The 13,848-nt window shown below is 45.6% G+C and overlaps 2 protein-coding genes across 3 annotated transcripts in view; one reads left to right on the top strand and one right to left on the bottom strand.

Moving 5' to 3' along the window:
• MED12L (mediator complex subunit 12L) overlaps positions 1–13,848 on the bottom strand; it is a 157,155-nt gene that overhangs the window by 73,704 nt on the left and 69,603 nt on the right. The window lies entirely within an intron of this gene.
• Positions 5,944–8,198, top strand: GPR87 (G protein-coupled receptor 87). Its single transcript, XM_062582276.1, has 2 exons — positions 5,944–5,977; positions 7,162–8,198. Exons 1-2 carry the CDS (start codon positions 5,944–5,946, stop codon positions 8,196–8,198), a joined length of 1,071 nt encoding a protein of 356 aa, XP_062438260.1.

Raw genomic sequence — 13,848 nt, 5'->3', positions numbered from 1 at the left:
TATTTTCAGTTGACTGAAGCTCTTCCCAGCCAGTTCAAATCAAAGTCACTCGCAGGCCAAAAGAGCCAATGTGGCAGCTGCGCAGCCCGAGCCGCAGAGGGCTGTAGTGGGGGGACTGGCAGCACCCAGGAGCGGTCAGCTCTGGAAGGTACAGCGGGCAGGCGCCCGCGCTTGGCAGGTCATCTGAAGAACACTGCTTGTCTTACAGCTTCATCCCCAGCTCTGATCACTCCAACGCAGTAACAGTCAGCTCTGTGAGGGCACCAACACTGAACGCAATCACACGGGAAGGTCTATTAGCTTGTAGGCTTCTTTCCAGAGACCAGCCCAACACAGGCATAGATGCTTCGGTCTGCAAATGACTACACCCGCACAGCTCACAGGAGCTCTCTAACACGAACCATGTCCTTATGCTAGTTTCTGTCACTATCCATTTTGCTGCCAATAGCATGGGATCTCGTAGCACAAGCAGCCCAGAAGCGCAGCTCCAAGGGCGGGGACAGAACTAGAAAAATGCAACAAATAAGAAAGCAGACAAAGCAGAGGAGAACATGAGGCACACGCTCACCTGCCATGTATACAAATTCCAACAGGAATATCAAGTTATTCTACTATGCATTAACAGTAAATTTGCACACAGGGAGAAAGGCAACATTTTACAGGGACCTCAGAGTAAGGAAGAGGTGGTAGTGTCCTAGATGCTGGGACTGGATGTTCTTCTATGCATAAGAAAAAGCATTAAGGAAGATAAACAGATGCAAGCAGGAAAAAATAAAATCAAAGAACATGAAGGCTTGCTCAAGTGACATGACATAGGAGTGGACTGAAATAAAGAGGGCAGAGACACAGGCTCTGTACCTATCGCTTACCTGCTTGCAGAAACAGTATGCACAAGTACTTACCCTGCTTCCTACACTGATGCCTTTTTCCAAATCTTTACAATTAAACACGTTAGTGGTTTGGTTTTTGTGTGCAACAGAAGAAAACATAACTGCAGTCAGCTAATGCCAAATTTAATAAACTGCCTCACATTTCTATTGTTTACATTTACTTCAGTCATTTACCAAGCTTTAAGTTGATGAATATGGATTGACTAGCAAAAAAAAAAAAAAAAATCAGGAAGTTACACACTCAGATAAACAAACTATTTAAAATTCTGCAGCCCTAAAATATCCTGTCTAGTTCACACAGCCAATTTTCTAATTTTAAAAAGTTGTAAATAAGAGATGAAAAAAAACTAATGAGATTTAAGGGTACTGAGTGTCTCTAAAAAAAAAAAAAAAAAAAAAAAAATGAGGCACTCAAAGCCTTAGTCATTAAAAAAAACTATACAGTCATTCCATACCCCTATGATACTGAAATCTGCCATGCAGCCTATTATTTAATTTCTCATCTGAGGTTATACCAGTCATGCACATAAACCAGTCTATCAACATTTCAGTAAAGGATTACCCCATCTGTAAAACAGTATGTACTTAACCTGTATTTACTGCAACTGACAGCCCTTTAGGGTAATCATAGAAAAACCCCCAACCAATTAAATATGTAAGTGCAAGAAGTAAGTATTCTAGTTTTAAAAGGCTACTGGAATAAAGGAGCAGCCTCTAGTGTATCTTCAAAAGCATGCAGAGAAAAAATACTTATATAGATGTATAAAACAGGAGGTTGGAGAGACATGTTTAGGATGAAACTGGTTAGAAGAAAAGTATTTGGAGAACTAGACAAAGAATTGGAGGTCGTGCTTGTCGATCACAGTAATACCATATCCAAACAACTAAAAAGCCACTACCAGAGTATATTGCCAGTGTACACTATAAAATATCTTAAAGCACTCTTTAATGAAAACAGAGTTTTCATTTCCCATTCCACTACAACATGTGGAAAAGGGTGAATTCTCCATATGTGATGAACTTTTTCTAATCAAGAGTCTGAACACAGCGGACTTCAGCAGAACAGCTGCAGCTTTCAGAGGCTAGAGAGACACCAGGATTGACTCGGGGAGCCCTGCTCATCTACCGAAGTCACAGCAGCGCTTTGTCTATCACAGCACTCCTCAGCCTGACAGGCTTGGATGGGAAACCACGGAAACACCTCTGGACTGCTAAGTCCGAACAGGATCGTTGCCACATATCCCTAAGTTTTGTCACACAACCAGCAGTGTGCAGCAGGAACCATTGTGCCTGCAGCTCTCTGCTGCTCTGCACAAACCTGTTTGGTACTTTAAAGCAGCTGCATAAGAGAAAGTCTTTAAAGTATAATTAGGGTAGGCATCGCTAGGTGTTGCCACTAACCTCCTCCCCATGCCTGCACCAAAGCCTCTGCCGAGCCCAGCTATGCCAGCTTATGCATCACTGGGAATTTTTGCATGTGTTCTAACGTTAAAATCATGAGGATAAGATGACACAGAGGTATTTATTCAGAGGCTTGATCCCAATTAGTTTGCAGGGAAAATGAGCACATTCCCAGCATGGTTTCAAGGAGACCTGGATTTCCCTAGCCAATGTGACTGTGGTCACATCTTTAGTAGCCAGGAAGATCTTCTGTGCAACAGGAATCCCACCCCAGCCAGTACTTGGCCAGGAATTAGCAAGCCCTCCTGAGGTCTGCCAAAGGTAAGCAGCACTGTCCTGAAAAACCTACAGATGGGATCCTGAGAAAACATACCATCAGGGATGCTGCTGCTCCCATGACCCAAACAGCACCTTCGCTGCTGCGCCTCCTGCTAGACACCACGGCAGCGCACAGCAGAACTCGGCTGCTTTGACAGCTACAAGATTTGGATAGACTGGGGAGATAAAACAGACTGCACCTGAAGAGACACGCAACAGAGCAAGTGCAGGAGGAACGCAGATACCATCAGACCCCAAGCAGACACCGTGTGCCTACCAGAGATCCCTGGAGCATAACGCAACCCTGGAGCAGTGACACACAGGCTTGCCAAGGAGAATCTCCCGTGACAATGATTTAGCTGTTTCTTGGTCCAGGTGATTGCTGTCCATTTCTCTGCAGTAATTTTCAGCAATACAGCCAAGTGCTAAATCTTAATATCCAGAAAAACAGTCCAGTGGCTTCAAATAATACTACCCAAGGAAAAAACATTACCCACAAAGAAGGAAGAAACTGGATTTTGACCAACACTGAATAGGGGCTTGAGAGTCTTAAGGATGCTGTGGATGTCCCCATCTCAGCTGGCTCTGAACACAGGATGCAGAAAGGAAAGCAAAGGATGCAAATTAGAGAGAGAGGTCTGAAGAAAGCTAGGCAGAAATCACCCTGCAGCAAGGGAGCTTTCTCACCAAAGTCAGAAAACATGCATCAGTCTTTCTGATATCAAACTGCGAGATAGCACCTTTGGGTGGGGGGCAGTGCATGGAAAGAGGCAACTTCCTCAAGGACTCTTGGTGACAACACTCACCAGAGAGATGGATGCAGAGACAGAAAAAGGCACAAGTGGTTACTATATGAGAACACAGGAGTCAATTACGTTTCCTTGCGTCTCAGGAAACACAACTGATGTACAAATTTTTCTGGACTGAGGATCTGGTAGACCACTTGCCTGAAGAATGATATCCTAGTAAAGCAGATAGCTTTTCAGGGACCAGGAGCAGGAATTACCCAGATTTGAAAGGAACTCTGAAAAGCAGGGAAATAAGCATCTTTTTTGCATAAAGAAGGCAGATATGCATCTTTTCATAAAATCATTCATTCTTTTAATCTCAGTGCCTCTTTGGCAAGAAAAGATAGCTGCAATTATAAACAACAACAAAAAGTGTTAAAGTTTTTTTTTTTTTTTTTTGGTTTTTTTTTTTTTTTTTTGGTCATTCTCTAAAAATGCTTCCCTCAAGGCAAACCAAAATACCTCAAATCTCTGACAAATTCATTATTGATGTTAATTTATCTGAGTAAACAATGCCAGAAAACAAGAAGCCAAATTAAGACAATATTTAAAATACGAGAATGCAATTTTATCTCAAGTTTTAAAATGTAATGATTTGTTTTACCGCCATCTAGTGACAATTCAGAGTTTGTTTGCTGGTCGTTCATGAAACAGTGGTAATGACACAAAACACTTCAGATCTGCGAATGGTCTTCTCTAATTTTATGCTCTGATTCATTTCATACACAAGGCAGTCAGGTCCAGTGTAACTTCTGAGACCTGAACTACGGTGCTACAGTTTTCCTATCAAAACTGGTGAACAAAGAGTGAAGCATGAAAAGATTACTGCACATGCATACTGCGAGAGTAAAGACAGACCTTGGAATATTAGCTTACAAATCAGTATTGTCAAAATTTCTTTGAACAACGTTAAAGCATTATGATGCCATGTAGAACACATGAGGTTCTGTAACTGCAGTATTCCATTCAGGCTGGCTTCATCATGCTCTGAAGCACTCTATTAAAAACCACGAGAAATGGACAAGAACATACAATTTCCAGCCCAATTTAATTAATACACAATTAAGACACACTTGTATCATAATTACATATGCAACTTTAACTTCAAGAAATCAGAGATGATAAAATTTAAAAAATAAATTACTTTTGTAAGTCACCATTTATCCTGGTCATATATGGAAGATTCAAGGCTTCCATTTAAGGCTCCCCTGTCAGGCATCAGTCACTGAAAAGTCCAAGATTAAAAACAGATAATCAGCACATCCAAACAAGACATGTGCAGGAGTAAGGTCAAGGGCCTTTATCAAGCAGCAAGAAACCAATTGTAATGGCAGTCCACAACGGAGGGATGAAGTCATTCAGCCACATGTTCTGGTGGTTAGGAGACATTCACTTACCTAACCACAGTAACTGGGGCTGTATGTTGCATATAGTTTGTACACCGACCTATTCTCAAGGCTTAAAAGGGTGATATAGTCCACATTTTTACAAGAAAGCAAAATAAAGAAAATAGGTTTTAAAAAGTTAAAATTAAATATATTTTTACAGAAGTTAAGAAACTTGGAAGGAAGTTCACTGGAACAAAAAGCTCAAGATCGCACTGCTAAGGACAACAACAACGAAACCTGCTGACTACGGGCGCCGATCATCGTGAAGAGCTAAGGGAGCAGAAAGCGTGTAACAGCTGATCCCGGGACGGCCGTTATCCACTTCCCTGGCGCAGCCACGACGCAGAAGCAACATACTAGATGATATTAGAGGATGTGTTTTCAGTGGTAATAAGGAATAAAATCCCAGTGAAACAAGTTTTTCCTAAAACATCATCTGTAAGACAACGCACAAGTCTGGTCAACAGCATTCAAGGAAGATGATCTCAACTGGAACAGCAGTAGAGAAGGGCTGAGACCTTCGAGTCTTACGAAAAGATCAGAAGGGCCTTGGCTCGCTTAGTCACAGCAAACAAAGCCTGAAGGAGGACAGAAATGTCTATACAAAAGGAGAGACAAGTATCAGAGATGGAGGTGGTTATTTAAACGAAAGGGACTGATAAAAGAATACACAAGATAGCAAGTGACCATAGAGATTCAGGCTGGGAAACAGAGTAAGGTTTCTAAATCTTAGAAGGAATCAGGGTCTAGTGCAACCTTAATAGAAATGGGGAGAAAGGGAGAGTTTTTTCAGGGAATTTGATATACTTATGAAAACTAACATGGCAGTATTGCCTGCAGTGACACAGCAGAGCTCAATTCTTAGTAAGGAAGTGGTAATGAATACCTGACAGCAGAAGAGCTATGCGGTGTTCAGGTGGCCAGCCATCAGCACTCCTCAGGCCTTTCCTTTAATTGCAGGCAGATACTGATTTCTCAAAGTTCCTTCAATGTTTGTGGAGAGAAAACTGGGGTCACTTTTTTTTTTTTTTTTTTAGATTTTTTTTTTCTCCTCCTCAGACTGTAAGGCTGGTACAGCCCATGCTGACTCCTGGACCTATCGCTACCAGCGTGACTCCTGAAAAGCATTTCAGCTGAAAGCCTACAGCAACACAAATAATGGGGTACAATTCATCTTATGGAAAACTGCCAGGTAAAAAAAAATAATGTTGTGATTGATGCAAGCTTATAGTAATACTGTATGTTCCTATCAATATTTTTAAGAGAGAGGTCATTTCAGAAAAAGCTATCTAAATACTGCCAAGCATTGCCTCAACAGACTTTCAGCTGGGGCAAGGGTGAAGCGCTACAGCTTTATTAGACAATTTGCAACAGTCTGAAATTCATTCATAAACATTTAGGCATAAAATCTTAAAATTCCCAGAGATTATGATTGTTAAATACAATACAATTAAGTAAACTAAGCATCAAATTAGCATCAAAATAGGACCAAAGAGAATCCCCAGAGTCCTATTTCTGGATAAATGTATAGTTGAATTCAGAAGTTCTGTTCTCTAGACAGCCAAAAGAGGACACCTTAAAATTTTGATTAACAGTTAATTCTTGACATATTGGTATGCAGCTACATTCACCCCTGTCAGCTTAACTGAAACACACCTACGTGAGACAGCAAACCTCATCCTGCAATGTACTGAGCACACAACCCCACTGGGACAGAGGGAGAGATTACGGAACTTGATCACTTAGGATTAAGATAATTCTGCAATTATTTAGAATTTCAATAACCAGACTATTTATCTTCTTTAAATACTGCAGAAATGTTTACCTTATTTCTTTTCCTTGCATTAGTTCATGACCATTCACATACATCCATAATACAATTTAACCCATTCTTTATTCTCATAAAGCAAATGTTAGAGCACAGCCTGTTCTTTTGAAAACCCCAAATTCAAAATGCCATCAGCAACGTAAGGGCGATGCTGCAGCCCATCACTACACACCCTGCTCACACCGCCACCACTGAGCTCACGTCTCATGACCTGGAGAACAGCAGCGAGGGCAGGCAGGGTGCTTTTGAGGATTATAAGCACCATTGAAAGTATTCATTCCTTTCTCTTCCCCCTCCTCGCAGTATCTGGAAGGCCACCTTCCTGTCTCACAGCAGGAGGGACCAGGGCCTAACACACCAGAAACGCATTCATTTTAACATGCACAGCACCCAGGAACAGTGTTTTAAACTCAAGTTTTCTGAACAAATCCAAGCAGCCTTCAGAACTGCCCAGAAAACAAACGTGACATTTCTGAGAACAGCAACTGCACCATTTATAAAATACTAAAAGCATACTTTGAAATTGTTCTTTTCCATCATTCCTACAGATTATCGTCCAAGCCAAGAAAACATTACTTCATCTAATCACACCGCAGGGCTGCTCGGGAATTCCACACGCAACGAATTCACAACCATCGTCTTGCCTGTGCTCTACCTCATCATATTCCTGGCAAGCATCTTACTGAACGGACTAGCAGTATGGATTTTTTTCCACATCAGAAATAAAACCAGTTTTATCTTTTACCTCAAAAACATCGTGGTTGCAGACCTTCTCATGACACTGACGTTTCCTTTTAAGATAATTCAGGACTCACAACTGGGACCATGGCACTTTAACTCTTTTCTATGCCGATATACCACAGTTTTGTTTTATGCAAACATGTATACTACAATTGTGTTCCTGGGACTCATCAGTATTGACCGGTACCTGAAAGTCGTGAAGCCATTTGGCGACTCCAGGATGTACAGCATTACCTTCACCAAGGTCCTCTCTGCCTGCGTGTGGGTCGTCATGGCCTTCCTAGCTTTACCGAACCTGATCCTCACAAACGGCTACCCGACGAAGAAAAACATAGACGACTGCATAAAACTTAAATCGCCCCTGGGAGTAAAATGGCATACAGCCGTCATTTATATCAATAGCGGCACGTTTGTGGTGGTGCTGATAGTATTGATAGGATGTTATATTGCAATATCCAGGTACATTTATAAATCAAGCAAACAATTTATTAGCTCATCAAGCAGAAAGAGGAAGCATAATCAAAGTATAAGGGTTGTTGTGGCTGTATTTTTCACCTGTTTTCTGCCATACCATTTGTGCAGAATACCCTTTACTTTTAGCCATCTAGATAAACTTTTAGATGACTCTGCACATAAAATGTTATACTATTGCAAGGAAATGACGCTGTTCTTGTCTGCATGCAATGTTTGTCTGGATCCAATAATTTACTTTTTCATGTGTAGATCATTTTCACGCAGGCTGTTCAGAAAATCAAATATGAGAACAAGGAGTGAGAGTATCCGATCCCTTCAGAGTGTGAGACGATCAGAAGTGCGTATATACCACGAATACACCGATGTCTGACGCCACCTGTTCAGAGACTTTTGTTAACTTGAGAGAGTTTGTACATCATGTAAATAAAAGACATCTTTGAGTATCTGAACGTGGAAGTTCATTAAGGGACGTGCAGACACAGTGTTTCCATTTCAACTTACTAATATCCACCTTAAACTTCAAGCAGTTAAATCCACACACAAAGACCAGATTCACCTTAGAGTTTTTTAGGCCAACAGAAGCTTAAGAAATTATATGTCAGTACCTTGTAATTTAAAGAACATCCTCATTAGCCAAAAGAAGGTGTTTTGCCTTATGCCTCAAATTTCAAATTAGCTCCCATAATTACTCCACTTTACTAAAGTTCCTTTTAGTTTTATCTCATTTTTAATGCAATCTTTATTTTTATTGCTGTCCTTTCAACTCTTCCTTTCTGCTTCCTTGGAGAAATGGTTTAGAGAGTAAAATCAACATTTTTCCCTAGAAGGGTTAACGGGAGTGTGAGAGAACAGCAAAAAGCTACTGAACAAGCAGCAGCTTCAGGGGGGCACTGGTAACGCCGGACACGCACGCGGCGTGCGGAAACGCAGCCATGCCACGCAGCAGCGGGGCCCCAGGGCGCCGGCCCGCCCGCCGCCCCGGCAGCAGGGCCCCAGGGCGCCGGCCCGCCACGCCGGCAGGGCCCCAGGGCGCCGGCCCGCCCGCCGCCCCGGCAGCGGGGCCCCAGGGCGCCGGCCCGCCACGCCGGCAGGGCCCCAGGGCGCCGGCCCGCCCGCCGCCCCGGCAGCGGGGCCCCAGGGCGCCGGCCCGCCCGCCGCCCCGGCAGCGGGGCCCCAGGGCGCCGGCCCGCCACGCCGGCAGGGCCCCAGGGCGCCGGCCCGCCCGCCGCCCCGGCGGCGGGGCCCCAGGGCGCCGGCCCGCCCGCCGCCCCGGCAGCGGGGCCCCAGGGCGCCGGCCCGCCCGCCCACCGCCCCGGCAGCGGGGCCCCAGGGCGCCGGCCCGCCCCGGCAGCGGGGCCCCAGGGCGCTCGCACAGCACGAGCGGCTCTCCTGCCCCAACAGCCCAGGCTGCACCTTAGGGCTGTTATTTTACACTATTATACAGGCAACCAGACAAGACATGGTGGTGAAGGAAAGCTTCCAAAAATCAAGGCAAAGAAAACAAGAACAACGAAGGACCAACACGGAGCATCTGCTCAAGAAAGAGTGCTGACTGATGACTAAATTACTCAAAAGGCGGAAAAAGCAGCTCTGGAGAACAGCCCAGCAGAGCTAACGCTGATGGGGAACGCCTAAGGCCGTTCCAGCTGCATCGTGGCAGCCCTCGCGCCGCGGGACCACCTGAAAACAGCCTGGCCCCGTTCAGAAGGGGAGAGGCGGCCACGGCCACGCGGAACGACGCTCGCGCAGACCCTCCCGCGCCGAGCCGAGCCCCGCTCGTCCCCAGGCCGCCCGGGCGGCACGGACCCGGGGCAGGCTGCACAGCCGGCCTGGAAATCCAAGCGAACCCGGAGGCGGCAACGCCGCCGCGGCAGCCCTCCCGCTCGCGGGGCCCGCGCTCCCCCCCGGGACGGCGCACAGAAACCCGGCCTCCCCCTCCGCCGGGGGTCTGGCTCGCCGGCGGCGCCCGCGCTCGGGGCTGCCCGCGTCCGAGCCGCGCGGCAGCCCGGTGCCGGCCGGCGCGGCGCCCTGCGCCGGGGGCTTGCGCTCCGGCAGCTCCGGCCACGAGAGAGTACCACGAGCTCACGGCATTCAAAACAGCAGCTCTGGCAAACTATTCATCTGCTAAACAGAAGCAGTCAGCGCTCTACACATACTAGAGGCCACACACGCTCCTTCACAGCCGGATCACTTCTTTCTTTTGCTCCGTACAAGCCTTTGACGTATTGTCAGCACGACTGGAAAAAAACAGCATTGAGAATAACTGCGGCTACTCAAGGCTAAAACCATGGGTTTGTATTTAATCCAGTAAACTGTACAATGCTTATGTGAATCATTTTATCCCATATATCATTGGGGATTAAATCAGATTTGTTTAGAGTAAAAGCCGCTCATGCAAAAAATAAACAGCCAATCTAAACAAAGAACGTAGATTGTAAAGGGCTGACGGGTGTTTTGAGCAGTGGATGTTTAAAAGCATCTCATGCAGCGCAGTTAAATTGAGCAAACAGAAGATGGCAATAGTCCATCATCAACTGCCTCACTCATACAAGGAGTTTCCTTTCAATACAGAAAAAATTGGTTTGTAAAAAATATTGGAAAATGTAGCTTCAAACTAGAAGATAAGTATTTCATTAAAACATCTTGGATAAATTTTTCTACAGAAGCAGGGCTTTCTGTTTTGTTTTTAGAACACTTAGTCTTGTATTTTATTTTACATACAATGAAAAAGTTGAAGTGTAAGTATTATAATATTTAAAATTAATATAAGTATTACAGCATAAAAGTATGTGCACTGTACAAGAGGAAAAATTATGAAGAAGGTGTGGGACAGTTTTCTAGGTATTTATCCTACTTGAAAATATTTTAAACAGACAATATACCACAAAATAAACCCCCTTTTCCAATCAGCTTTGTAGAAAACTATGTTCATGCAAGAAATCAAAGACTACTTCTGGTACAGAAATGGCCATTTTGTACTCTTAGGAGACCTACGCATAGATAAAACCTGTGTTAAGAGAACCACTTTTATGACTAGGTTGTATAGTTTGGACTCCTGTAAGCGGCCAGTCCAACGGAGCAGCGCACCGGCTTGGTTTTGCGACACGGTAGCGTTCAGGATCTGCTACGCACACACAGACGCCAGTAACCGAAGACTTTCTTATTCAGGCCCCACAAGCCACTGAAGAAAAACAAGACCAAGCTCTCCTGGTCTCCGTCTGGCAACAGGAGGGACGGTATCACAGAGGTCCTCACCGCTCGTTCGACCGTGCCGGATGCCAGCCGCGTTAGAGTCGCACGTAGGCGCATCTGCCCGGCCCCTGCCTTGCACCTGCCTCCCCTCTCGCACCTCCCACGGCCCACGCGGCCAGCGGAGCAAACAGGCGCGCACGGCCCGCCGCACAGGATCCTCCGGCAGCGGGACTGCTTATCTGAGGCTGCACACATCCCTGTCCCGCTCCGCGCTGGGCCGGGCTGCCAGGTCCGAGCGCTCCACGCGCCCGCGGCGCCGCAGTCGGGCTGCGGCAGCTGGCTCATTTGACTGCGTGTTCCCTGATGTGCTCAGCATGCAAAACAGATGGCTATCGTTACCTTTTCACTTTCTTATAACCTTCCACAGTGTCAATCTTCAGAGCCAAAATATCTTATGCACCATAATGTTTATCTATATTTACCCGAAAACACCATCAGTCTTGCAACAAAGCACGCGGACCCATTACAACAGGTTTTACTTCTGCTTGGAGACAGATGTTAGACAATTACGCCCCCCACCAGCTGCAAGTGCAGCCGAATCCACTGCTGATGGGCCAGTCACTCGCAGAGCAGCCGTGCTACAGACCAAGGCAGCTCCTGCAGTCCGAGCCGCCTGCCCCTGCCCAAGAACCATCGCCACTCGCCCTGCTTGCAGCCAAGACTGACGAGCCTCCTTTAAGAGAGCTCAACCAAAAGCCAGGCTACACGCTCCCACCAGGCTCCCCCATGCCTGGTTTTACAGGTCCTTTCGTTCCCTGTAGTGCTCCAGCTCCTCCGTACTGTACGCGGCAGACGGCTGGCCTGCACCTTAGCTGCTTCACAGACTGACTCCGGCTAGCAGGCCCCAGGGCGAGGCAAGCCCGCACCTCCGCAGAGGCACGCGCAGGAAGCCCTGCGTCCGGAGGGGCAGGCGGGCGCAGAGGCTGGGCTCCGCAGCCGCCCTCCGCTGCAAAAACCCCCCCAGCATACTTGTACTTTATCTTGACAGGATGCATCTGTAATAATCGTTTATCACTGTGCTTTATACACGCACTTGCACATACAACAGCTTTGAGGATGCCGTTTCTGAAATATTTTCCCATGGGTAAAAATGAATTATAAAAGAACATCCTATTTTACGAGTACTTCTCAAGTACTAGATAGCTATATTTAATTTGTCTAGTTTTGTTTGTTTTGTTGTTTAAAGGCAGTTCCTGAGAATAAACAGGCCTCATTGTAGCAATAGCTCATTAATGTCCACAGCTAAAGCACGTTTTTGCAGGATTTCTAATGGATAAGAATCCAGGTCAGACTCACCATTCAAAGCCTTTGGCCTGAGATTTCTTTCAGACATATCCTCTTCTCTTTTTAACTCTTTATTCTGACCTTCCTTCCTCTTTATGTCTAATATTTATTTAAGTTTTTTAATTATTAGATTTTAACTAAAGCTGTTTTTTGAACCAAAAAGCATTTTGAGAATGGTTCCGAAGTTAGAGTCCAGTGAAGGTCCTTGGAAACAGGTTTTGTTGTTTTCCATCCAGGTCAGTCCACTTTGACATGCAGATGTACTTCCAGCACGCATGCAACATCTCGCCACTATGATAAAGGTTTTAATGACATAATGCTACTTCCCCCCGCAATGCCTAGGATGGCCAATTAGTCATTCGCCCCCTCCTTCATTTATGACTTTGTGGTTCCTTATTTTCCGTACTCTGCTCAAGCTCTTCTTGAAAGAAAAAGGTACAAGAAAGTTCACAAGAAAAGGCCGGGATAGTCATCTCTTGCTGTCAGAGGAACAGGTCAGGAAAGAAGCGTTTGTAAACTCTGGTGTGCAGTTTCAGACTCCCATTTCTTATAGCACACCCTATGTGCAAGATTGCTTTCCAGGTGGGGACGCACAGAGTCAGGACCAAGACAAATCAGACCCAAGGAAGCAAAGTGTGCACAGTTCACAAACGTTCATGAACGTTCTCATTTGGGCACCCCCGCATTACGCGGTACCTGGGTCACCCAGCCAGAACTCTCCACGCCACGGGGTTACTGTGAAAGAAGGGTTATGTCACCGGGGAATTACAGGCAGTTCCAGTCTGCCACCGGTGCAAGACTTCTGTCCTTCTCCAAGGACTGTGCACTTTACATTTCAGGTTTCTGTAACAATAATCTTTCAGTGACTTTCCACGTGCAGTTTCCTGGGTATCTTAAAGGAATCAAAAAAACCCTGAAAGTTCTAGAAATGTATCTTTGTGTTGACACACAAGAATCACGTAAATTGTGCAACCATCACTGCACAACGACCCCCACCAGGACTGGGCTCACAAAAACGTGCCTCCTCCTCGTTCCTCAAGTCTCATTCCTGCACCCTCAGCTGCTGCCCCGGCTTTCCACGCTCCAGTTCAATCCAAGTCAGAACCCTGAAGAAGTTTCCTGGAGCTGAGTCTCTCTTCCACAAGCCATCTGAGAACATATTCAGAGCAAAGCGTAAGACAAAACGTTCGAATTGGAAATGAGAGCTGTGACATCTGGATAGGGCCAAAGATCTGCCAACTAAGTTTCAGAAAGGTCCTTGTAAGGCCTGTGAAGCATCTTCAGCAATGATGCATGCATATACACAAGTCGGTAAAAACAAAACTAGACAGAAAATATTTGCTGGCAGCTTTGATAGGGCAAAAAACAAATCTAAAAGTCCGGGAGTACTTTTGTAATTAGCATGCCTTCTGTTGGGATTATGCTATAAAAATATTTATCTGGAACATCCTGCTTTTATCACTTCATGGAGCACAGTCACAGAT

Source organism: Rhea pennata, chromosome 9, assembly GCF_028389875.1.
Source record: "Rhea pennata isolate bPtePen1 chromosome 9, bPtePen1.pri, whole genome shotgun sequence".
In the NCBI taxonomy this organism is placed as follows: Eukaryota; Metazoa; Chordata; class Aves; order Rheiformes; family Rheidae; genus Rhea; species Rhea pennata.
Note: the sequence above shows the minus strand (reverse complement) of the source record. Positions and strands in the feature narration are given on the sequence as shown.